The 26,426-nt window shown below is 39.0% G+C and overlaps 1 protein-coding gene across 1 annotated transcript in view; it reads right to left on the bottom strand.

Moving 5' to 3' along the window:
* The window catches only part of LOC144977214 (V-type proton ATPase subunit d 1-like), a gene marked incomplete at its 5' end in the record, with an annotated part of 49,900 nt that extends 23,828 nt beyond the window's left edge, over positions 1–26,072 (bottom strand). Inside the window, 3 exon segments of the mRNA XM_078922168.1 lie at positions 10,678–10,757; positions 15,191–15,369; positions 25,901–26,072. Of these exon segments, the coding sequence (XP_078778294.1) occupies positions 10,678–10,757; positions 15,191–15,369; positions 25,901–26,072 (431 nt within the window).
* Between the last annotated feature and the right edge of the window lie 354 nt (positions 26,073–26,426).

The raw sequence follows: 26,426 nt of genomic DNA, 5'->3' as shown, positions 1-26,426 counted from the left end.
ACAAATTTTGATCTGTCAGATAACACATTTGATGTAAATCATAGCCATCTAAGAATATTAAGTTGATTTACTATTATCTGATAACCTTTTTGATATGATCTATAGAAAGAAATATTATCTCTAATTGTTCAAATCGAAATTATTTCCATTGATAGTTGGATCACTCATGCAATTTGAAATCATGTATAAACAGATGAGATGATAGTTATTATTTTGTTAGTGGTGGCCAATAATTGATGTAATGACCATGGTAATGGTAGGTATAATGCTATGATAGTTGATGGTGGTGCTGATACTTATGATATAGTGCAAATGATGGTGGGCTTGGATGTCAGACTTGCATATTTGTACACATCGATGTGGATGCTTTGTTAACCTACAATTATGCAGCACAAATCTCTTTCGAAATGGTATTCTAGTATTCCACCATAATACAATAAGTCGAATGCTTGGCAGGTCTGTATCACTGTGTAAATAGACACACTTTAGTTGTAGTAATATCTATTGAATTACCACCATGAGTGATGATATTACACATCTGGAAAACAACATTTGCACACAAAGTTGTTTGAGTACAGAATTATAGAGAAAAATCGTAGGTTTTTTTCTTGTAACCATTGTTTAAAATATATCAAACTTATTATGTATATATTTCCGTGTTTTTATAACCCAGCCCTTTATGGGGTGCAACCCAGCACCATGTGAGGTCGGTCCCAAGCCTGGATAAATGGGGAGTGTTTGCTCAGGAAGGGCATCCAGGCAGTAAAACTCAAGCCACAACTAATGAATGAATGAAAACAGAAATATCATAACAAGTGCAACTAAATGACAAATTGCCATATTTATGGACAATAAAGATCTATTACTATTATTATTATTATTATTATTATTATACCGGATCGGCTGAGGCCCCGGATAAAAACGACCGCCTCTGTCATTATTGGCCAGCAGGATGGCAGTGGAAATTCAGTGACTGCTGGTCACCAACAAAAGGAGGAAAGGCGTAAAAGATGGCCAAGGAAACAGATTGGAGTGGAGATCAAGATTGGAAGTATGACAGGCAGATCAATGGAACTCGCTGATGCTATGGAAAGAAGAAAAATTAACATTCTGTGTATGCAAGAAACAAAGTGGAAAGGTGAATCAGCAAGGGAGATTGGTAGAGGAATTAAAATATTTTAAAAAGAAACGAGGCCACAAGAAACGGAGTGGGTATCATTCTGGATAAAGAACTTGCACAAAATGTTGTTAGAGTCCATAGGGTGTCCAACAGACTTATGTGGATCAAGATCGTAGTCAACATGGAGAAAATCACTGTCGTGAGTGCATACGCACCCCAGACAGGCTGTACGCAGACAAGAAGGACGAATTTTGGAAGGAGATTGATGAACAAATGGAAATGCTCGACCAATCAGAAAGTTTTCATCGGTGCCGACTTGAATGGGCATGTTGGAGAAAGCAATACCGGAGAGGAGAGGTGGTTGGGAAGGTATGGGTATGGCAGCAGAAATGAAGAAAGTGAAGATATAGTAAGATTTGCAACAAGGATGGATCTGGCAATACTAAATACACATTTTAGAAAGTTCAAGGTGATGGGGGCAATGAGATGGAGGTTAAGAAGAGGATACAAACAGGCTGGAATAATTGGAGGAAGGTAACTTGAGTTATGTGTGACAAACAAATTTCCGCAAAGCTGAAGGGGACAATATATACAACAGTTGTAAGACCAGCAATGTTATATAGACTAGAGGCCGTAGCTACAACAAAGAAACAAGAAAAAGAAGTTGAGGTGGCAGAAATGAGGATGTTGGTCACTTGGCTGGACAAGAAAAGATAAAGTGAGAAATGAATGAATTCGAAGTGAAGATTGTATCAAGAAAGATGAGAGAAGATAAATTGAAATGGTTCAGACATGTAAAGAGACGAGAGAGGGAGTACGTGGGAAGGAAAGTATTGGACTTACAATTAGCGGGAAAGAGGAAAAAGGGATGCCCAAAGATTAGATGGTGAGATAAGTTAAGGGGGTACGCGCTGGTCGTGAGGTCGGTAGTACAGTCCACTCCAGATAATCGCAACACCTTGGGATCAGCAAAAATGTTGCGATTAGCCGAAGTTGCAATTAACCGAAGTTGACTTTCCTGTCCACTATTGCAATATTTTACACATATATATGGTAAACTCAAACCAGTTGTTGTAAATATTGTTCTTAGTCCACCACAGACTGAGCAATTTGATTGAAACAAAAACCATATGGCAGATCTGCCAACCTTCCCAGAACGAAAAGTGTACTCCATGATCCTAAAAGTGTATTTTTTAGCAAAAAAGTGTATTTTGTCCGCATGTGTGGAAAATAAAAGTGTGAAAAATACACAAATTTATATAAAAGTTAACATCAGACCCAAATAAAAATAAACTCTGATCTTCATCTTTCAAACATTCATTTGCAGCAATCACTAGTAATTACAAAATTATCGGTTTATCAAGAAACTAAAACTTATTGACCATTTTAAATCAGTAAAAGGCTCAGAAATTAAGGATATTGCTTTCGAAACACTAAAAGAAATGACCAAAAGACCCCAAATATGTTGGTAGTATTGATGCTGTGCCTGTAGAAGAGGAGATGCTTGTTGTAGCAATGGTGCTCTAGCGGTGGTGGTGATGGATGAAGTGATGTGGTGGTGGTGGCAGTGACAATGTGTGATGGTGGTTGTAATTGTAACAGTGGTGATGCTATGGTGGTGATGGTTTGAGATGATGATGCTGATGTCCCAAATGAAGTTGGGATGGTGATATATATCTGCCAGCCCAGTAAATCAGTTGAAGGTTTTGAGATAAATTATTTGTGAGAGTGGTCTTCAATCTAATAGAGATGACAATTTGCAGCAGTGACAAGATAATTTCCACTATGTTATCAAATGATCCATGTCTCTCTCTCTATCTCCCTTTTTTATAACATTTACTACTCCCCCTCCTACTACAACTACAAACAATTCCTACAACCACTACTAGACTAGTACTATTACCACTACCACTACTACTACTCCTACCACTATTACTACTAGTACAACATACTAATACTATTACTGTTGGTCAAAATGATGGGAAATTCACACATATCACAGACAAGATAAATACTTCTAGAGGATTCATTTTGAACCATCTTGTTCCTAAAGCTGCCCAGTTGGTATAGAAAAAAAATCACTCATACAAAATAATAAATCTTAAATAAAGATCATTAAATTTTTAAAAACAAAATAGAGTAATTTTAGTAATTACAAAGGGAAATAATCCATTTATGTTTAAGCTTGTCAGCAATACAGTTTTTAATTGGTCAAAATTATTCGCGATGGTGGTGTACGAACGAATCGGCGGTCTCAAGAAGTGGGTGAGAGAGGGATCTAGTAATGACTTTGAGTTTGAAACGAATATTTTTGTGTTCGTGGATAGCTCACACGGTAGAGCCACGCTCTCACCTGCCAGGCGGAGTTGTCGTACCAATAAGGTCGCAGGTTCAAACCCCACCACCGCCGCGAAAAAAATTTTTTATTCTCTATTGTCTTCTGGCACTTTTCTATTCACTTCATATCTTGTTGTTATCAACATAAGTGCCTGCTCCACTCACTTTTCTGAATTAAAAATTCACCCATACACCGGAGCATACCCAATGTCTCAATCGTTTCTATGTTATATGTTTGTGTTGAGAATATTGGCTATTAAGCTTAACTGCTGGTCAAAATTATTCGCGATGGTGGTGTACGAACGAATCGGCGGTCTCAAGAAGTGGGTGAGAGAGGGATCTAGTAATGACTTTGAGTTTGAAACGAATATTTTTGTGTTCGTGGATAGCTCACACGGTAGAGCCACGCTCTCACCTGCCAGGCGGAGTTGTCGTACCAATAAGGTCGCAGGTTCAAACCCCACCACCGCCGCGAAAAAAATTTTTTATTCTCTATTGTCTTCTGGCACTTTTCTATTCACTTCATATCTTGTTGTTATCAACATAAGTGCCTGCTCCACTCACTTTTCTGAATTAAAAATTCACCCATACACCGGAGCATACCCAATGTCTCAATCGTTTCTATGTTATATGTTTGTGTTGAGAATATTGGCTATTAAGCTTAACTGCTGGTCAAAATTATTCGCGATGGTGGTGTACGAACGAATCGGCGGTCTCAAGAAGTGGGTGAGAGAGGGATCTAGTAATGACTTTGAGTTTGAAACGAATATTTTTGTGTTCGTGGATAGCTCACACGGTAGAGCCACGCTCTCACCTGCCAGGCGGAGTTGTCGTACCAATAAGGTCGCAGGTTCAAACCCCACCACCGCCGCGAAAAAAATTTTTTATTCTCTATTGTCTTCTGGCACTTTTCTATTCACTTCATATCTTGTTGTTATCAACATAAGTGCCTGCTCCACTCACTTTTCTGAATTAAAAATTCACCCCATACACCGGAGCATACCCAATGTCTCAATCGTTTCTATGTTATATGTTTGTGTTGAGAATATTGGCTATTAAGCTTAACTGCTGGTCAAAATTATTCGCGATGGTGGTGTACGAACGAATCGGCGGTCTCAAGAAGTGGGTGAGAGAGGGATCTAGTAATGACTTTGAGTTTGAAACGAATATTTTTGTGTTCGTGGATAGCTCACACGGTAGAGCCACGCTCTCACCTGCCAGGCGGAGTTGTCGTACCAATAAGGTCGCAGGTTCAAACCCCACCACCGCCGCGAAAAAATTTTTTTATTCTCTATTGTCTTCTGGCACTTTTCTATTCACTTCATATCTAGTTTTTAATTGAAAGCTTCATTGCCAAAGATGTTAGTTAAATTTAATTTTTACTTAAAATTTTCTACTTAACAAGTGGTAAAAGCTTAAATGTGGCCTGATGCCATTTAAAGTATAAAATAAGCTTAAATGCATAATTCTATGCAAATCCTTAAAAAGTTATGAGAAAAATATTGGTGAAAACCGGTAACATATAACTAACTGAAATGAAAACAATAGTATACTAACTGTGATGCCTCGTTCAGGAACACGGTCAACAAAAAAAAAAAAAAACAAAGAAAGAAACATGGTCAACAACATGTCATTTTCAACATCATTCATGCTTGACAAGAAAAAAAATCAAAATATTACAACAACAAAAATCGTATTAAATCCTTTGGAACCGTATCCACGTATTTGAGTCCAAAAATCGTACTAAAATACGATTAATCGTACCGGTTGGCAGGTCTGCCAAAAGCAGATATGATGCAAGCCGACATTTTATTCAGATTGGATTAACTTTCACTCTTTTGTTCTTAACATTTGTAAGAGTAAAAAAGATTAGCTGTGATGATAGACAATAAGCTCTCACCAAACTCTTCGGTCACAGTACACAGTGCTCAAAACCTTCAACTGATCAATCCCAAAACAAAGGATGTTGCTCAGTCTCTCTTTACAACTGTCACAGCCTACCTGTTGTCAAGACTATGCCCAGCCCCCTCCCCTCCTGTTTAATGGCCACAGACCACATCACAAACCCATTTGATTCTAATAGAGTGATGACACACTGCTGTAGCATTAAATCCCACTCACTCTCGATTCTTCATCCTGTCACGATTTCATCCATGATAAAATTTAATCATGATATTTTGTTTGATTGATTTCTTGAATTTACCAATTTTTGAGGGTGACAATTTGTTGCGATTAACCGAAGTTTGTTGCAATTAACCAGTGATTTTTATATAGAATTAATTAATTCCGTTTTTTGGGTAATGTTGCGATTAACCGAGTTGCGATTATCCGGAGTGGACTGTACTATGAATTCCACTAAAATTATTGAAAATGAGATTAGGGAACTTTCAGGTAATTCAACCTTTCTTTAACACACTGAAAACATTCAAAAGTGCTTTAAATAATTTTTTTTGTGACACAGCTATTGTCTAAACCCAAAGTTTTTCCGTCATTTTCTTCAGAGTCAACGTTCGATAGTCCTTAGTAACCTGCGCGGAACCCCGGCTTATTTGGTATTAGCAGAAATGTCAAGGAAAGGGCATTTCCGTTCTTCCACATTCTTTCGTATCAGTGTCACGGGACGACGGGGAAATAGAGAAATTCCAAGTCTATTTTCATTTCTTTGATTGGCTGAGAGACGTCTAGGAGCTATTTTTAGTAATTACCGTCATTGGAAAATTTTAGCTCACGTTTCAAGACCAATCGCAACCCGGTTTTCAGTCATGTGACATAACAACCGGTAAATTTCCGGTCAATCAACTACATTTACTAACTCATCGATTCGAACTGATTTTTACTGGCTTTAGCCAGTAAGTATATCTATTTATTTATTACTAGCGAGACATTTTATATATATATATTATATATATATATATATATATATATATATATATATATATATATATATAATATATATATATATATATATATATATATATATATATATATATATATATATATATATATATATATAAATGTCTCGCTAGTAATAAATAAATAGATATACTTACTGGCTAAAGCCAGTAAAAATCAGTTCGAATCGACGAGTTAGTAAATGTAGTTGATTGACCGGAAATTTTTTCACAGATTGTCATGCCTAGACCCAAGGTTTCCACTTTCAATGCTTCCATTTGCAACATGAAGAGGAAGTCACGGAAAGATGTTTTGAAGAAGGCAAGGAATGCAAAGAAGCACAAAACTTGTATGGAACCAGAGCCAGCATCAACATCTTCGCCGCAACCAACAGCTTCAGCTTCTGCTTCTTCAGCATCAGCTCGTAAGTTGGATTTCTTTGCCTCTACATCTGAGTCTGAGCCTGCGTCTTCGTCTTCATTAGAATGTTCGACCATCATGCAGCTAATTGTATTCCAGGATATTGTCGATTGTCTTCTCTGCCCTTTTTGTTTCCAGTCAACGTTGGAGGTGTCGCATGATTCTTCTGTTGGTCTTGCCATTCATCTACATTTGTCTTGTAAATCATGTTCAAAAGTTATATCATCCTTTTATACAAATCGTAAAAAAGATAAATTTATTGATAATCGTCGTGGAGTCGCTTCATCCTTGGATAATGGAAGTGGAAAGGCAGGCTTAGCCTCATTTTGCGGCATGATGGATATGCCTGTACAACATCACAAGACCTTTCTTCGCCACCAGAAGGCTATCCACTGCCAGTTCGCCAGCTATTCGTCTCGTCTCTGTTCTGAAGCTGTTGATGTTGTTCGTCGAGCGTATCCTGAACAGGCAGGACAACCAATTGTTGATGTTGTTTCGTATGATGGTAGTTGGTACACGAGGGGACATATGTGGGATAGGATGTGTGATAGAGAACAGGACAGGACTTGAAGTGAACCATGAGGTTCTTTCTAAGTATTGCCATAAGTGTGTGACAGTAGGAGACAAGCTGAAGGGGGATCGGGATAGGTATGCAGAATTCTTGAGTAGCCATAAGGAGTGTGATAGGAATCATGTAGGATCATCAGGTAGTATGGAACAGGTAACACCACTGCTGGTGGTTTTAGTAGTAGTGGTAGTGATGATGATGTTGTAGTGGTTGTTGTTTTAGTATAGTATTAGTATTAGTAGTATTAGTATTAGTAGTAGCAGAAGTAGTAGCAGTAGCAGTAGTAGTAGTAGTAATGATGATGATGATGATGTGGTGGTTGTAGTAGCAGTGGTAGTGATGATGATGATGATGTGGTGGTGGTGGTTGTAGTAGTAGTAGTAGTGGTGGTAGTGATGAAGATAAGGTGATGGTTGTACTTGTAGTAGTAGTGGTAGTGATGATGATGTGGTGGTGATGGTGGTTGTAGTAGTGGTGGTAGTGATGATGATGTGGTGATGGTTGTAGTTGTATTAGTGGTAGTGATGATGATGTGGTGGTGGTGGTTGTAGTAGTATTAGTGGCAGTGATGATGTGGTGGTGGTGGTTGTAGTAGTAGTGGTAATGATGATGTGGTGGTGGTATTGTAGTTGTAGTGGTAGTGATGATGATGTGCTAGTGGTATAGTGGTTGTAGTAGTTGTGGTCGTGATGTGGTGGTGGTTGTAGTATTGGTGGTAGTGATGTTGATGTGGTGGTGATGGTGGTTGTAGTACAAATGGTAGAGATGATGATGTGGTAGTGGTGGTTGTAGTAGTGGTGGTAATGATGATGTGGTGGCGGTGGTTGTAGTAGTGGTAGTGATGATGATGTTGTAGTGGTTGTTGTTTTAGTATAGTAGTAGTAGTAGTAGTAGTAGTAGTAGTAGTAGTAGTAGTAGTAGTAGTAGTAGTAGTAGTAGTAGTAGTAGTAGTAGTAGTAGTAGTAGTAGTAGTAGTAGTAGTAGTAATGATGATGATGATGTGGTGGTTGTAGTAGCAGTGGTAGTGATGATGATGATGATGTGGTGGTGGTGGTTGTAGTAGTAGTAGTAGTGGTAGTGATGATGATGTGGTGGTGATGGTGGTTGTAGTAGTGGTGGTAGTGATGATGATGTGGTGGTGGTTGTAGTAGTATTAGTGATAGTGATGATGTGATGGTGGCGGTGGTTGTAGTAGTAGTGGTAATGATGATGTGGTGGTGGTATTGTAGTTGTAGTGGTAGTGATGATGTGGTGGTGGTGGTTGTAGTAGTAGTAGTGGTAGTGATGATGATGTGCTAGTGGTGGTTGTAGTAGTAGTGGTAGTGAAGATGTGGTGGTGGTGGTGGTGGTTGTAGTAGTAGCGGTAATGATGATGTGGTTGTGGTGGTTGTAGTAGTAGTGGTAGTGATGATGTGGTGGTGGTGGTGGTTGTAGTAGTAGTGGAAATGATGATATGGTGGTGGTTGTAGTAGTAGTGGTAGTGATGATGTGGTGGTGGTGGTTGTAGTAGTAGTGGTTATGATGATGTGGTGGTGGTGGTTGTAGTAGTAGTGGTAATGACGATGTAGCGGTGGTGGTTGTAGTAGTTGTGATGATGATGTGGTGGTGGTTGTAGTAGTAGAGGTCGTGATGATGATGTGGTAGTGGTGGTTGTGGGTATTAGTGGTAGTGATGATGTGATACTGGTGGTTGTAGTAGTAGTGGTAGTGATGATGTTTTATTTTTATTTATATTTAAGGGTTTACGGCGCTTGCAACACATTAAGGTCATATCAGCGCCAGTAAAAAGGAAGAAAATGGGATAGTAAAAAGTTCTAGAATTAAAATTAAAGCATTCAAGAATAAGGCAGACAAAGGAGAATTGGTTCAAATAGGGAACAGATGTGGATTCCACGAGCGCACTATCAGTGTACATAGTATAAGATCACCTAAAGTCTCATCCAGACACAAGCACAGGTCCCTACCAAGAGGAACGCACTCAAATGTTTACAAATATATAATACATGAACAAAACATAATACAGTGCATAACAGAGAGATGATTTACAAGGAAAAAAATATCATCTCCCAAAACTAACTATACATTTGAGTGTTTCCCTCCCAGCCAGGGTATCCGGACAGGGCCAGGACAAAACCAAGTAATCTCATTCCAAGACACAGACAGAAAAAGCAAGTTGGAAAACAGACATAGGGGGAAAGAAGACACAACAAATACCTCCCTGCCCACCATGGGAGGTCAGGAACCCCACCCAGGAAGTGATGATGTGAAGCTGGTGGTTGTAGTAGTAGTGGTAGTGATGATGTGGCGGTGGTGGTGGTTGTAGTAGTAGTGGTTGTGATGATGATGGTAGTGGTAGTGATGATGATGTGGTGGTGGTGGTTGAAGTAGTAGTTGTGGTAATGATGATGATGTGGTGGTGGTTGTAGTAGTAGTGGTAGTGATGATGATGTGGTGGTGGTTGCAGTAGTAGTGGTGGTGATGATGGTTGTAATACTAGTGGTAATGATGATGATGTGGTGGCTGGAAGAGGGGGGGGGGTATCACTGGAACAAATTGACCTCACCGGAATTTGACGGAAGTTGCCCGGAGCCCGGAATTTTTTTCTCCAGACCGGAGTTTTTTTCCGGTGAAACCGGAGTTTTGGCATCACTGAGCTAAACAATTCGGGACCGTATGAGGGGATGACAATTGAGAAGAGGAAGTGTGTAAATCATGAAGTGAAGAGACTAGGAACGGCATTGTGGAAGACTGTGGACAACAAGAAGAAGGTAAAGGTAACGTTAGAAGGGAATGGAAAAGGATAATTGACACAGGCAAAGATCGCCAAACTTCAGAAATATTACACGCGGGCCATTAGATCAAACAGTACTGTCTCCCGACAAAAAACAAATTAACACATACACAAACACAAACACAAACAGAGGAAGTGGGGTTTGTCAAAAATTTAAGACAATACGGATGAATCATGTAATTACGTGGAAACAAAAACGGAATAATGCCCAGCTTTAGTATGAAGTATGAATAGTGAAAGCAACACTATTTGTCCTTACGTATGGCAATGACAGCTGATGATATTCGTCCTGAATAAGGGGTTTGAAAGCAATTAAGACCTTTCATATTGATGTTCTCTTCATACAAAGCGTATCAAATTTTACATGAAGGGGAAATTAACATAAATCGTTCCAATCCACTTCAACGTATTGTGAAACCTAGTCTACAACTTGAGCCATACTGTGATTTTGGGATTGACAACCAAATATAGACTTCTGATTGGAAGGAAATTTAAAAAAAGAATAAATAGAAAAAAGAAAGATGATAAAAAAAAAGTTTAAACCCCTTACCTTGTAGAGTGTATTTCTGATGATTTCCACATTCATCTCATCCAGATCTTCGGCGGATATGCAGTCTTTGACATAAGGAGCTGAAATAACAAATGTAGAAAGTTTGGATACATACTAGAGCTGTAACAGGACACCGGAAAAGCTTGGTGTTTAACATGCCCATGCTCGAAACCGAACTCTTGGTGTAGAAACGAACTGTATCACTTTCAAACCAATACATATCCAAAAGTAAAAAACAAAATAAACCTTGTAAACCTGTAAACATTGAAAATGCTTATGTTGCTTAAAGAGCGTACACCAATTTATGACTGTGTACCACTTGCATCAAACACACATCACTTATTGATGTCACCTCTATGACTCATTTTGCACAAGACACTCGTTTGCCAATGTCTTGGTTTGAGTAGAACTAGAGAGAAACAATTGACTTACCAAGCAGGAAGTTTTTGTTTTATCATGAGAAAGGAAGGATAGGGGAGACATAATGCTGTAAGGAAGGGGATGGGGGAAGATGAAAGAATTGATGAGCTGCCTGATGATGTAGTACACAGCACAGATGAAAGAGAGGTAATGCAAGAGTGTCATGGAGGGTGCTGCATGGTACATGTGAGTAGCTATTTTAATCCTCTGACAGCGACAATGATATTTTATTTTCAGATGAAAGCTTCCCTTTTCTATGTTATTTTTAATGCAGAATAAACTGTTACCACCAAAAAATAAACAGCAGCTTACAATACTATGTTATGATGATCTATCCAGGTCGAAACGTTCTCGCCGCATTCATGTACTGTCCCAAACTCTCCCAGAAGCTTCAACAAAAACGAAACACTGGACTAGATGCTCTGTTGTTTCGGGATCTTGTCCACAATGCATACATGTGGCACAGGTGGAAAGTCCCCACTGATGAAGCGCTGCTGCTGTAAGGCAGGTTCTTGACCAAAGTCATGTCACTGCCACCCAGTGGTACAGAAGACTGGCAACTTCTTTCCCATTTCGAGGAGTCAATGTCCTCACCCCCTCGAGGGATTGAATTTGTCCAAACCGACTCATATGCACAGCCCTGTCCTAATTCAGGGAAGCCAAGTACAAGGGTTGCCGGGGCTTACTTCGGATCGAAACAGGGGCATGGTCCATTATGTGCTTGCTTGAGGGGATATCCGCACTCCCTCTCTCGATTTTGTTGAGCCAGCCAGTTGTAATCATCTGCAGCCAGATATTGGGGCTGGTTTGCTGCCATTATCAGGCCCCATTCTCCAGGTGTTATTGTCAGCATCCCCGACACTATGTGTATGGACTTGCAAAGGTTTACATCAACCTTAACAACGTTCTTGCTCCTACCCCACACCATAGCGCAATACTCCCAATGGAATAGCATAAAGCCAGGATGGAAGTCCTCAGAAGTGCTTGATCAGCACCCCAAGTTGTTCCCACCAGCTTCCTTAGAAGACTTGCATTCTCCATCTTCCAGGGAGCACCTTCGAGATGAACCTGATAAGTAAGGCTGCTGTCCAACCTACCCCCCAGCTACTTCAGATTCTGCTCATATGGGAGAAGCTGATCCCCAATAAGGATGTTCATTTTACAGGTGTGCCAGCCACTGCATAGATGGAATGCTGTAGACACAGTTTTTGTATGTGTTCATCTTCAGGTAACACTTGTCAAAGTAGGATTTGAGTCTGGTAACATCCCGAGTATGTTTCTTGAGACGTGTCCACAACTTACTGCCAGCCAGGTAGGCCAAGGGACAAAGATGTGTCATCATATCAGGATATATGCCATCTATACCCGCTCCTTTCCTTTCTTAACATTGCCATGGGTGCAAGCAACTGGACCTCAAAAAGCCTACAAGCCTACAGACATATAATCTGAAAAAGCCTGCAAGATTCACGGACTTACTTCATCATTTGAAGTCTTGTTCTCAAGACTTGTTCTCAGCATCTAGTCTTCATAATAGTACAGTGCAACCTCGATATAACGATATCGTCGGGACAGGGAAACGTGTCGTTATAGAGGGATGTCATTACAGAGAGGTTTCCTATGTGTGTATATCAGGAGGTGTTTTGGGTCTTGTGTAGTGAATGTATACTTTTTCATTTTCCCTCTGTAGTTTATCCGGGCTTGGGACCGGCATGTATTGTATTCATCATACGCACAGTATTGTCGTTGTTCAATGATGATTCAATGAATGGAGAGTGGACAAAGGATTTATAAACAGTCCAGTGTTGACCTGTCACAGGCATTCATTGGGTAAAAGGCGAGTCTTCTGATTGGTGAAAGGCGAGCCTTCTGATTGGCTGCGGTGTTGTACAAATGTGACTATTGATTGGCTGAAAAAGAAGCGTTTTCATTGGCTACAATAAGAACTAGCTCTGGGCTTATTACGAGTAGACAACATACATAGAATGGAAGATACCACTTGTAAAAGTTACGAACAATTTCATGGTAGACAAACACCTTCAAGGTTTGTCGGACCAGAAATGTCGTTATACAGGGGTTTTGCTGAAATGTACGTCGCTATAGAGGGGTTTTTATTACTAATGATATATAGTAAAATAAAATGGGACCTGAGTACCATGTCGTTATACAGGGAATGTCGCTATAACGGATGTCGTTACATCGGGGTTGCACTGTAGTCCACAATTGTTGTATGTTTAATCCAAAGGTTGTAATGCAGTAATTTGTTGTTTCTTGTCACAAGTTGCACAAAAAAAAATCAATCAAATCCAAATCGCAAAAAGCCAGCGACGTTTTTTTCGGTAATCCAATCAGCCAGCAGGCCGGCTGTAGCCGACAGTAGCCGGTACTCTTGCACCCATGCATTGCTAATGGCTGCACCAATTATGTCCAGTCTAACTCTTCATCCACAGGTAGCAAGTCCCAAATGGTACAGTATGCCTTTCAGACAGTGCTGGAAAGACTGATTTGGGACCCATTTGCTACAGTTCTTTATATTTTTGACAATTGTGTCTGCCTCATATTCCAGTTCAGACTTTGCAAAGTTCTGGTCGGCATCCAAATTCTTTATCAGTGGCCAAGCATGGGCAGCTCGAGTGTGTAAAATCAAGGCTTTCCACGGTCTCTATGAGATACTGAAGTGGTCTATTGGAAAAGTCCTGGGACTGGGTCTGCTGGTACTTCTTGTACAGCTTTTCCAACTCTTCCATCCAGCAAGGGGTGTAGAATTTCCATTTGCCTAAAGGAATGGAGGGTGCATGCTTTTAACCAGCAGTCTATTAAATCTGGTTATGTTCTCTGACTTGGCAGGAATATTGTACAGTTAATACCATTATTATTAGTCCACTCCAGATATTCGCAACTCAGTTAATCGCAACTTTCGCTTTAACCACAACATTTCCCAAGAAACAGAATAAATTCTACATAAAAGTTAATTGCAACAAACTTTGGTTAATTGCAACAAATTTTCGCCCTCAAAAAGTGGGAAATTCAAGGAATCAACCAAACAAAATATCATGATTAAATTTCATCATGGATGAAATCGTGACAGGTTGAAGAATTGCGAGTGAGTGGGATTTAATGCTGCAGTAGTGTGTCACCACTCTATTCCAGACAAAAGAAGGCATGGCTTTGCAGTATGGGTTTGTGATGTCATCTGTAGCCATTAAATAGGAGGCGAGGGGCCAGGCATAGTCTTGACAACAGGTAGACAATGACAGTTGTAAAGAGAGACTGAGCGATATCCTTTGTTTTGGGATTGACAACAGTGCATTGTGACCAACGAGTTTGGTGAGAGCTTACTGTCTATCATCACGGCTAATCTCTTTGACTCTTAGAAATGTTGAGCACAAAAGAATGAAAGTTAATCCAATCTGAATAAGATGTCGTCTTGCATCCAAGCTGCTTTTGCTTGACATAATCTATACAGGGCTGCCAGATGGCTTTAGTTTCAATCATATTGCTCCGTGGTGGACTAAGAACAATATTTACAACTGGTTTGAGTTTACCATATGTGTGTAAAACGTTGCAATAGTGGACAGGAAACTCCAATTCATTTAATTGCAACTTTTTGCTGATCCCAAGGTTTAGCAATTAACCAGAGTGGATTGTATTATTACTATTATGAACTTCATTTTGCTTCTGTTTGGCTGTTGAATAATATGTTTATCGCTTACGACTTCTCCGCAGAATATTTCAACTATATGAATGAGAAACTACTAACCTGATCTGCTAAATAGCAAAGACAAATTATGATAATCTACATGTAATATAATAATGACACTAAAAACTACCAAAGCATAAAGTGACTGGTCAGTGGTGTCATCTTGGTGACAACAACTGACTTCAGTGAGTTGAAATTCAGTGTGTAAAATATGAACTTACCTGAGATAAACAACACACCCAGGCTGCACACGATGCCAGATAAGGATCATAAATTATAAAAAGATTTTCCTTGATGCCAAAAGTAAAAGTTAATAATAAATTACAATTTAAACAATCAACCGTGGACGAGCTTAACCTAAAAGGCCACCATTGAGATGTCATTGCAGAGCCTTACCTAGGGGTGTGTCCACAAGGACAGCATTGTACAACATGATGGAGGTAGAGGCTAGATTTATGGCTGCCAGTTGTTCAAACGTGCCAAGGGGGTGACACTTGGGCAGGAGTTCGTGGATGGGTCGTCCATGGAGAGTGCCAGTGATCAGCAAGATAACGTTGTCAATCATGTAACTGTATCTGTGGACAAATCACATAATCAACAAGTATTGATCCAAGGTGGTTTGATCACTATCATAGCAGAACAATAATAACTGATAATCAACAAAATACAAAATCATTACAATCCTTCCTCCTATATCTCAACTATTAGCCAACAGTTCCAACAAACTAGGTCATCTGTATGGCAGGCATGCCTACCCTCAATTTGTTTTTTACAGATAAAACCTCAAATTTCAGGAGTGCCGCGCAATAGTGTCTTAAAAGAGAGTCAAACATCTGATATCAAGAGCATAACATGGTTACAATGGTGGACGAGGTAATTATAGTTACTAATCTGCTTGCAACAAAAGGGATATCCTCACTCACTAGTTTTAAAAGTATATTACTTGGATAACTCCTCAAGCAAGACAACACCACCACTGGTTAAAATAACTGACCACAAAAAAGGTAGAATTTTTTCTCCGACCACCATAAAAGAGAATAGCGTACCAATTCCCATATTATATGGTTTGTTGATGCTGATGATGATAGGGTGGTGGTTGAAGTAGCAGTGGTCGGAGTGACGATGTTTATTATTTTTTTTTGTTTTACGGGTTTTACAGCACTTGCGACACATTTAGGTCATATCATCAGCCCCAGTAAAAAGGAAGAAAATGGGATAGTAAAAAGTTCTAGAATTACGATTAAAGCACCTAAGAAAGGGTAAGACAAAGGGGAATTGGTTCAAATATGAAAGAGATGTAGATTCCAAGAGCAAACTATCAAAGTACTTCGTTTGAGATCACCAAAAAGTCTCATCCAGACACAAGCACAGGTCCAAGCCAGGAGGAACACACCCAATTGTTTACAAATCATATATATGAAAAGGAAAAATAATACAGTGCACAAAAGAGAGATGAAGTGTACAACAGAAAGATGATTTACAAAAAAATATCATCTCCCAAAACTAACTATACACAGAGCTGCCAACCCCATCTGATGAGAATGTGTACAATGGGACCTCAAAGTGGGGGAGATGTCATAAAAATGGGTACAATCCTGAAATCGACGGAAACTAACCATTGTGAAAGTAAGAGGAAGGTATACTTTCATAAAGTCACACCGCACAAGCTCAATTGCAGAAACAATGATGTTCCCAAGACTATAATCCAATCCTTTCAGAATTCTACCTCCCAGCATGAAGATCATAATAGGTCAAAAATATATGAATATCCACTTGGGGTTTCTCTATTTTATCTCTAGTTTTGCTATTACAACTAAAGAAAACTGAGGTGACTCCGTACACTGAAAATGGGTACAATCTTGGGGGAAATGCGTACAAGCGTACAATCGCTGAAAATGCGTACAATTCCGCATTTTTTGCGGTAGGTTGGCAGCTCTGTATACACTTCCCTCCCAGCCAGGGTATCCGGCCAGGGCCAGGACAAAACTAAATAATCTCACTCCAAGAAAGCAAGTTGGAAAACAGATATAGGGGGAAAGAAGACAACAGTGGGAGGTCAGGAACCCCACCCAGGAGTGAAGATGTGGTAGAGATTGCAGTAGTGGTTGTAGGAATGATGGTTTGGTGGTGGTGAAGGCTGTGGTAGTGGTGGTAGGAAAGTTTATGTGGTGGTGGTGGTGGTGGTGGTGGTGGTGGTTGGAATGATGATGATGAAGTGGTGGTGGTAGTGGTGGTAGAAATGATGTTGTAGTGGTGATTATAGTAATGGCTGTAGGGAAGATAATGCAGTAGTGGTGGTTATTGTAGTAGTGGTGGTAGAGATGATGATGTGGTGGTTGTTGTTGTTGTAGTTGAGATGATGAGGTAGTGGTTGTAGTAGTGGTGATAGAGATGATGATGTGGTAGTTGTGTAGTAGTGGTGGTCGAGATGATGATGATGTGGTGGTTGTTGTAGTAGTGGTGGTAGGAATGATAATAATGATAATGATAATAATAATAATAATAATAATAATAATAATAATAATAATAATAATAATAATAATAATAATAATAATAATAATAATAATAATAATAATAATAATAATAACAATAATAATACATGGCATTTATATCACGCATTTTCATCAGTGTGATGCTCAATGTACGTTACAATAAATATACATGTTACATATAATATATAAAACGCATGCTACAATGGCATCAATAGCAGCAGTGTATGTAATATCCTATCAATATCATGAAAATGCAACTGTAAAAAGGCAGTGCTTTAACAATGATTTAAAACCATCAATAGATTTCGCTTCTCTTATCCTTCTGGGCAGGTCATTCCACAAAAGGGGCCCAGTTAGGAAAGGCGGCCATATAATTTATATTTAAAATTATTTCTAAGAGTTTAGCTTCGTGTTGAGAGTCAAGGATCGTAAATTACTATTTGGTACATATATTTCTAACAATCAGGGGTAAAAATGACTGGTCACAAATAAAGGAGGAAAATTTACAGGGCGTAGATCAAGACCCATGCGATGATAACCTATAAATTTGAATTTCATTAAAATTTACTGAAATGCAATCCAAAATAATCTTGTCTCGGAGCAATTTCTGGCAAAGGTTGAAATTGTAATTACAACATATTGTGGTTGTAGTAATGGTGGTGGTAGGGATGATGATGTGGTGGTGGTTGTAATAGTTTTGGTGGTAGGGATGATGATGTGGTGGTTGTAGTTGTAGAGGTGTTGGTGATGGTTGTAGTAGTTGTGGTAGGGATATGTTGTGGCGGGTGTAGTAGTGGTGGTAGTGATGATGATGTGGCGGTGGTTATAGTAGTAGTAGTGGTGGTAGGCATGATAATATGGTGGGAGTTGTAGTAGTGGTGGTGGTAGGGATGATGCTGTGGTGGTGGATGTAGTGGTAGTGGTGATCGGGATGATGATGTGGTAGTGGTGGTAGAGATGAAGTAGTGGTGATTGTAGTAATAGTGGTGGTGGTAGGGTTGATGATGAGGTGGAGGTTGTAGTTGTATTGGTAGTATTGATGATGATGTGGTGGTGATTGTAGTTGTATTGGTAGCAGGGATGGTGGTGGTTGTAGTAGTAGTAGTGGTGGCATGGATGACGATGTGGTGGTAGTTGTAGTTGTAGTGGTGACAGGGATAATGATGTGTTTTGGTTGTGGTGGTAGGGATGATAATGTGGTGGTGGTTGTAGTAGTTGTGTTAGGGATGGTGTGGCGGTGGTTGTTAAAGTAGTGGTGGTAGGGATGATGATGTGTTGGCAGTTGTATTGGTAGTAGAGATGATGATGATGTGTTGGTGGTTGTAGAAGTTGTGGTGGTATTGAATCCATATGGTGGTAGTTGTAGTAGTTGTCACGTTACTGTAGAACGAGCTTAAGTCTCAATGGGAAATTAGCTTAAGGCAACCATGAGTTGTTATTTTTCAAACCTGTTGACAATGCCTCTGTCGTCCTATGAATACTACTCACCATGGTTATATAAACCCATGGCACACCCCAAATCTTCACATGCTATTCTTTGCACAATGCAGGGTTGATTGTGAAAAACGTTCGGGGTCGGAAAATAGCAAGGCATAGTGCAGGTTACTGTGTAAGTCCGTAAACGGGTGACCAAAATCATTGCTTAAAGAAGGCAAATTTATGCAATATCAGTATGATCTAAAAGAGATCAATAAAATCATAGTACAGAGAAGGCAAAACAGTCACTATGCATATGTCCCAATAAAGTATAACACAGAGAAGACCAAAAATTGTGTTATAAAAATATTAAATGCTGGTCAGTTCGGTCACGATTAAAAAGCAATGTATGTCGTAATTTCACATCTCCATAAAAGAGTGTAACAATATAAAGGTGCCCGTTAAGAACTTGTTCGGTCAAATCTCTATCCAGATCCAAAAGTATATTGTTAAGTCTTGGACGTAAAACAAATTTGAGAAGCACAGTTGTACTCAATATTTGATGGGCAGTGTTCGCTACAGAGTACTCACATCTTCACAAAAAGTAGGAGCAACAGTGTTACAAGAAAACAGAAGAGCAAACCTGAGTCGACAACAGGACAAGATTTGTTTGTGTGAATTTTATTGTCTTTACATGATACTGAATAGGTACGTTTTGATTGTCAAAACTTTTTCATTTTATTTTTGACATTTTCTTATTTTAAAAAATAAAGTTATAATTTAATTAAATCAACATACTTGTTTGATAATTTAAAGCTATACTTTTGTGGGGACCTTTTGTAATATCATGAATCCGATTGTGGTTGGAAATATCTTTATATTTTAATGTCATAAAACAAGTGACAGTGGTAGTGGTGGTAGGGATGGTAATGTGGTGGTAGTTGTAGTAGTAATGGTAGTAGTAGTCGTGACGATGATGTGGTAGTGGTAGTAGTAGCAGTGTCGGTAGTAGGGATGATGTGGTGGTGGTTGTAGCGGTAGTTGTGGTTGGGATGATGATGTGGTGGTGGTCGTAGCATTACTGGTGGTAGGGATGATGACGTGGTGGTGGATGTAGTAGTGGTGGTGGTAATGATGATGACGTGGTGGTGGATGTAGTAGTTGTGGTACGGATGATGATGTGGTGGTGGTTGTAGTAGTAAGTGGTCTTTGGGATGATGGTGTGGTGGTGGTTGTAGTAGTTGTGGTAGGGATGAAGATGTGGTGGTCTTAAAGATGATGGAGTGCTGGTGGTTGTAGTTGTAGTAGTGGTAATGATGATGTGGTGGTAGTTGTAGTAGTGGTGGGGTAGGGACGATTATGTGGTGGTGGTTGTAGTAGTAGTGGTGGTAGGGATGATGATGTGGTGGTGGTTGTAGTAGTAGTGGTGATAGGAATTGTGATGTGGTGGTGGTTGTTGTAGTGGTGGTGGTGGTAGGGATGATGGTGTGGTGATGGTTGTAGAGCTGGTGGTGGTAGGGGTGTTGATGTTGTAATGGTTGTTGTGAGTCTTTTTAAAAGACGGAATTTTGATGGTGATGGGCGGAGATAAACCACCATTTAGGTGGAAATCAGCCTTTAGGCGGAAGATTCTCAGCCCTGTTTTCATGTAGTCAGGTGTTTCATCATTCAGGCTTTTAAAACAAACCAGAGCAGCCAGTGCAGCTCATACAGAATAGGCAGGGAATGTTCCATTCTCTATTGTCTTGTCACTAATTTAGCTGCACTCTTCTGTATGACCTGCAGGCGCGCGATTCTATCATGGCTTATGTGAGATTAAAGACCATTGCAATAGTCCAAAAGTGATAAAACAAGAGGTGTGACGAATTTCATTGTTGCATATTTAGTTAGGAAATCTCTAATGGTGGATATCTGTTTGTTTGTTTGTTTTTAAGGGTTTTACGGCGCTTGCAACACATTAAGGTCATATCAGCGCCAGTAAAAAGGAAGAAAATGGGATAGTAAAAAGTTCTAGAATTACAATAAAGCATCCAAGAAAAGGGAAGACAAAGGGGAATTGGTTCAAATAGGAAACAGACGTAGATTCCAAAAGCACTCTATCAAAGTACTTAGTTTGAGATTACCTAAAAGTCTCATCCAGACACAAGCACAGGTCCCGCTAAGAGGAACACACTCAAATGTTTTACAAATCATAAATATATAATAAAAGAAGGCATAATACAGTGCATAACAGAGAGATGATTTACAATGAAAAAAATATCATCTCCCAAAACTAACTATACATTCGACTGTTTTCCTCTCAGCCAGGACCAGGACAAAACCAAGTAATCTCATTCCAAGACAAAGACAGAAAGCATGTTGGAAAACAGATATAAGGGGATAGAAGACACAGTGTGTACCTCCCTGCCCGCTATGGGAGGTCAGGATCCCCACCCAGGGGTGGATATCTTCTTAAGATTATTTGTAAGAATTTTACAGAGGCTGTCTACTTGCATCTTCATAGAAAAATCATGTTCCAGGAATACCCCGAGATTTCTAATGCCCAACGAGGACTGAATTGGACACCATTTATATTCACACTTAAATGTTCCATCAAGCCATTTCCGCTTTGATTTCTAGTGCATAATTTCTGTCTTTTCATCATTCAATTTCAACTTATTCGTTTCCATCTAACATTTTACTTCTGTGATGCAGTTCTCAACAGACAATATCAATAAAGGAATATTGCCTGGAACATCAAATTTATATTGCTGTGTAACGTCAGCATAAGAGTGATAGGAACTTTCACTTCTTACAAAAATTTCAGAAAGAGGTTAAGTATACATGGTAAAAACAACAGGACTCAAGAATGACCATTCTGGAACATCATACCAAAGGCAGAATTCATTTGATCTAGCCATAATAATCTTGACAACTTGTTTCCTACAATCTAAAAATGACTTAACCCATAGAGGCCCGGTGTTTACTAAAAAAAATTCCCCTGAGGCCCAGTGTAAGGGGCATAACTCTTAACAAAATAATACCAACACAAAGTTAAAAAATTATTACACGAGCACCAAATGACATAAAATTATAATTTTAATTCCTTTTTATAGCCAGTTAAATCTGCTTTCGAATGATATATAACATGACATGTTTTGATTTCAATAAATTGGGAAAAAAAATATTTTAAAAAAAAACTCGTTCCCCGCACCCCCATTCCCGTCATTTTCGTCAATCTCGGACTCCGATTCAGTGTCAGAATCACCTTGATCGGGTGCTAACGCCTCGTCTTGTCCATCCCCACCATTGTTTACATCTTCTCTTTCTAGTTCGATATCGCTTTCATTTCCAAAATCCTCTTCATCTTCTACACCATTCTCCAAAACATCATTTCTAGCGCCACGCAACAAACTCGTGAAGTACGGGAATGCCATTTTTCTGAATTCGATTACTCACTTGCTATCAACGATATAAACGTGCGGTAAAAAGGAAACGGAAATAGAACGATCGCATTACGTTTACGATGTTTCCGGTTTAGAATAAAACAAAGTGATTCGTTGCAATAACAAAGTAAACATGATCCGTTTTTTCTCGGGGGCCGCGGGCGATGACGGGCGATGCGGGCCTCAACAGTCGCGGGCGACTCCAGGGGAAGCGGGCCTCTATGGGTTAAACCATTCAATCACTGTTCCTCTGATCCCAAATGTTATACTCAAGCGTTTGACTATATTTGATTGTATCAAACGCAGCTGATAGACCTATTAAATAAAAAAAAGATACATTAATTACGTCTAAATTGTTAAGAATGCCGGTACTAAGTTTTACAAGAGCAGTGTCAGTGCTGTGGTATGATTTATAGGCAAACTGGAAATGCTCCCTAGTCTTTTTAAGACAATTCGTTCAAGCACATTAGATAAAAAGGGAAGGCTTGAATCGGGTCCATAATTTGAATAATCATTTGTTGCCATCTGACTTTTTCAAGGGGTTGATAATGTATGACGGTATCTAAAAATAATAACCCACCAGCCTGTGTAATAACAAGCAGAGGACAAACAATACAACAAGTTGAATGTTTCAAATATTTAGGCTTCAATGTAACATCCAATGGAAAATCAGATTGTGAAATAAAGAAAAGAATAGGTATGGCGAATGGGGGATTGAATTCATCACAAACCTTCTAAATCAAGTGTATGACACAGGAAAAATGCCAACTGATATGAAACGATCCATTTTTATAGCATTACCAAAAAAGCCAGGGGCAGTTGATTGTGAACAACACAGAACTATTAGCCTAATGAGCCACCTCACAAAAATTCTTTTGAAGATAATTTTACTAAGAATAAGAAATAAAATACGACCTGAAATTGGGGAGATGCAATTTGGTTTTGTTGAGGACAAGGGTACCAGAAATGGAATATTCACATTATCAATGCTGATGGAAAGATGTATTGAAGTAAATAAAGATCTGTATATGTGTTTCATCGACTATTCAAAAGCCTTTGATAAAGTACAACACGAAAAACTATTCAAAATTCTATCATCCTTGGACATTGATGGTAAAGATTTAAGAATATTACGGAATTTGTACTGGGAACAAGAAGCAGCAATGCGTGTTGACAACGAGCTAAGCAGTTTTACACCTATTAGAAGAGGAGTTAGGCAGGGGTGTGTTTTGTCTCCAGATTTATTCAACCTCTATAGTGAAATGATATTAAGAGATATCGAACATAAGAAGGGGGTGTGTATTGGAGGAAAGAATGTAACAAATCTGAGGTATGCAGATGATACGGTTCTACTGGCAGAATCTGAACATGAACTACAAGAATTACTGGATGTTGTAGTCAGGAGTAGTGAAAATATGGGACTGGAACTGAATATATCTAAAACAGAATGTATGACGGTATCTAAAAATAATAACCCACCAGCCTGTGTAATAACAAGCAGAGGACAAACAATACAACAAGTTGAATGTTTCACATATTTAGGCTTCAATGTAACATCCAATGGAAAATCAGATTGTGAAATAAAGAAAAGAATAGGTATGGCGAAGAATGCATTCAACCAGCTGCATACAATTATGATGAAAAACAGGAATATTAGCATGAAAACAAAAATCAAAGTCCTGGATTGCTATGTACTGTCTGTGCTGCTATATGGTTGTGAGAGCTGGACCATAAACAAGACCATGGTTAAAAGACTGGAGGCAGTGGAAATGTGGTTTTACAGAAGAATGATGAGGGTGTCATGGATGGAAAAGAAAAGAAATGAAGAAATTTTAGAAATGGCAAACAGAAAAAGATCACTGATAACAAAAATCATCAAACGCCAAATGGAATTTTTAGGACACATTATCCGCCACCCTGGTTTGGAAGTACTTGCCTTGACTGGAAAGATGAATGGAAAAAGAATAAGAGGAAGACAAAGAATAACGTATTTGAAAGGGATAAGAACTTGGACAGATGAAGCTGAGAAAGGTGGCGCTGCTTTAATAGAATTGGCAAGAAATAGATCAGCTTGGCGGAAGATGACCTCCGACATCTGCTTCAGATATGGAACTACATGAGATGAGATAATGGCATTTTTAAACACATCAGGGACTAGTCCATAGGAAAGAGAGTAATTTATTATAAGTTTGGTAATTGTTGGAAGCACAACGTCGAGACATTCTTTCAGCAAATATGTGGGAAGGGGTCAAGATCACAGTGCTTAGATGAACTTTTCATGATGGTCTCTCGAACTTCCTCTTCGGTTGCAGGTTCAAAAGAGTCAAGAACTTTTCCATTAAAAGATTTGAAGGTGGGCGGTGAATGTGTTGATTTATCCAATCTTTGCCTGATGGTTGTAATTTTGCTGTAAAGGTGGCAAAATCTTCAGCAAGGAGGTTATCACTTTTTGAAACTGGGAATTGACAGTTCTTTTGTTTTCGTAGTAGGTTGTCAGTTATGCTGTAAAGTTCTTTACAAGTTTTCATGTTTTCTATTTTAGTGTTGTAATAATTTCTTTTGGCCATCTTTATCAAATTGTAGAACTTATTTTTTACAGATTTATAAATGGCTTTGTGGACTTCGAGGCCACTTTTTCTCCAAACTCTTTCTGCCTTCCTTGTGGTTACTTTTGCACTCTGTGAAATTTTGGATGATTTCCAACCACATCCCATTTAAGTAAACAGGTATGTATCTTAGTCAAATCTGTGTATCATACCTGGAATTCTCTTAACTATCCAATGGTGTATGAATAATATCAATGTGACTAACAGTAATAATATGGCTGTTAATCACTGGCCAGATTTAATTGATGCTCATTATATATAGTTCTAAGTGTGAATTATTTACTTTTTACAAGCATTTAGAAAACGGAGTGTTTTTCGACACCTGAAACTCGGGTGTCTTTTGTCACCAGATAATTCGACACCCGAATCGCGCATGCGCAGTACGTGTGACCGTACAAAACCGGGGAAATGTGACCTATAGGTAGAACGAAGTTGACGTCACTTACGTCTTAGAGAGAGCGTATGTGTGTGCAAAGACGAACAATTGTAGAATTTTTGTCAACGCCCCCCCAAGAAAACAACAACAATATTTTTTATGAAAAAAAAATTCTACCCTGCTTGGGATGCCGAATTCTTTGCTGACAATCCACACCCCAAGTTCGGGGTTCCTGTAGCAATATACACCCGAAACTCGGATGTCTAATTACCCTGTGACAAAATACACCTGAAACTCGGGTGTCGAAGAATCCTGTGATAAAATACACCCAAAACTCGGGCGTCGAATGACGCTCCCTTTAGAAAAAAATTTCTTTATTGTTTAAGAAAAGTGCAAAGTTGACTGCTTCATTTCCAAAGCAATCATACTCATCACACCTTTGCTTCATTTTCACTCTCTGCCCATCCCTCCTATCCTAATGTTATGTTATTAGCTATATAATGCAAGTGACCTGGTGACGATTCTGGTTTGCGCCTGCTCTCATTAGCATGCTGCTGCATCGCTGCATCCAAGATTTTATTTTTCGCTATATTCATTCTATCCATAAGATAATTATTTATTAACCGTTCGTTCCAATTTTATTCACGAATAACAAATATATCCGGATATCCACTACAACTCTATTAAATATTAGCCATTGGATATTATTGGCACTTCCCAACACATTTTAATAGTTATGATAAAAACATAAATTTGATGTGATAGGGGTAGGCCAAAGACAAAAACCTCACTTGATGTAGTCCAGAAATGTAGACAATGGTTCCAGTGCTTGAATACGCATATGTTCAACCTCCACCACAAGCTTCTCTCTAAGTTTGTCATCTATTACAGATACAGTCAAGGGACTTGGCTCATTTGCCAAGAAATTGCCGTAGTCTGTTGATTGTAGATGAAGTTTGAGGTCTGAAAGAGATAATTGAGAAAATTTAAAATTAAATTTTATTTTATTATTCTATAACAGAGAGTTAAATGTGCAGATGTGATCTATTATGACACTTACCTCGAATCAGAAGGTCATGGGTTTGAGCCTAACTCTGAGCAGCACATAGATGAGTCCTTGAAAAAGGTTCTTTACTCATATTCTCTCTGCATACTCAGTTGTAAAATAAGTACTTGGCTGTTAACAGCTTTGAATCTGTCAGTGAAAAAATGTAATATCGTCTGACATATTAAGTGTTGTTGGCTAAGGACCAATTGTAACGCACTTTTGAGTACATTTAGTGGATATTGTGCGATGTAAAACTTTTAGTCAAAGCT

This window comes from Berghia stephanieae, chromosome 7 (genome assembly GCF_034508935.2).
Source record: "Berghia stephanieae isolate SIO BIC M18660-M18661 chromosome 7, UCSD_Bste_1.3, whole genome shotgun sequence".
Lineage (NCBI taxonomy): Eukaryota > Metazoa > Mollusca > Gastropoda > Nudibranchia > Aeolidiidae > Berghia > Berghia stephanieae.
Note: the sequence above shows the minus strand (reverse complement) of the source record. Positions and strands in the feature narration are given on the sequence as shown.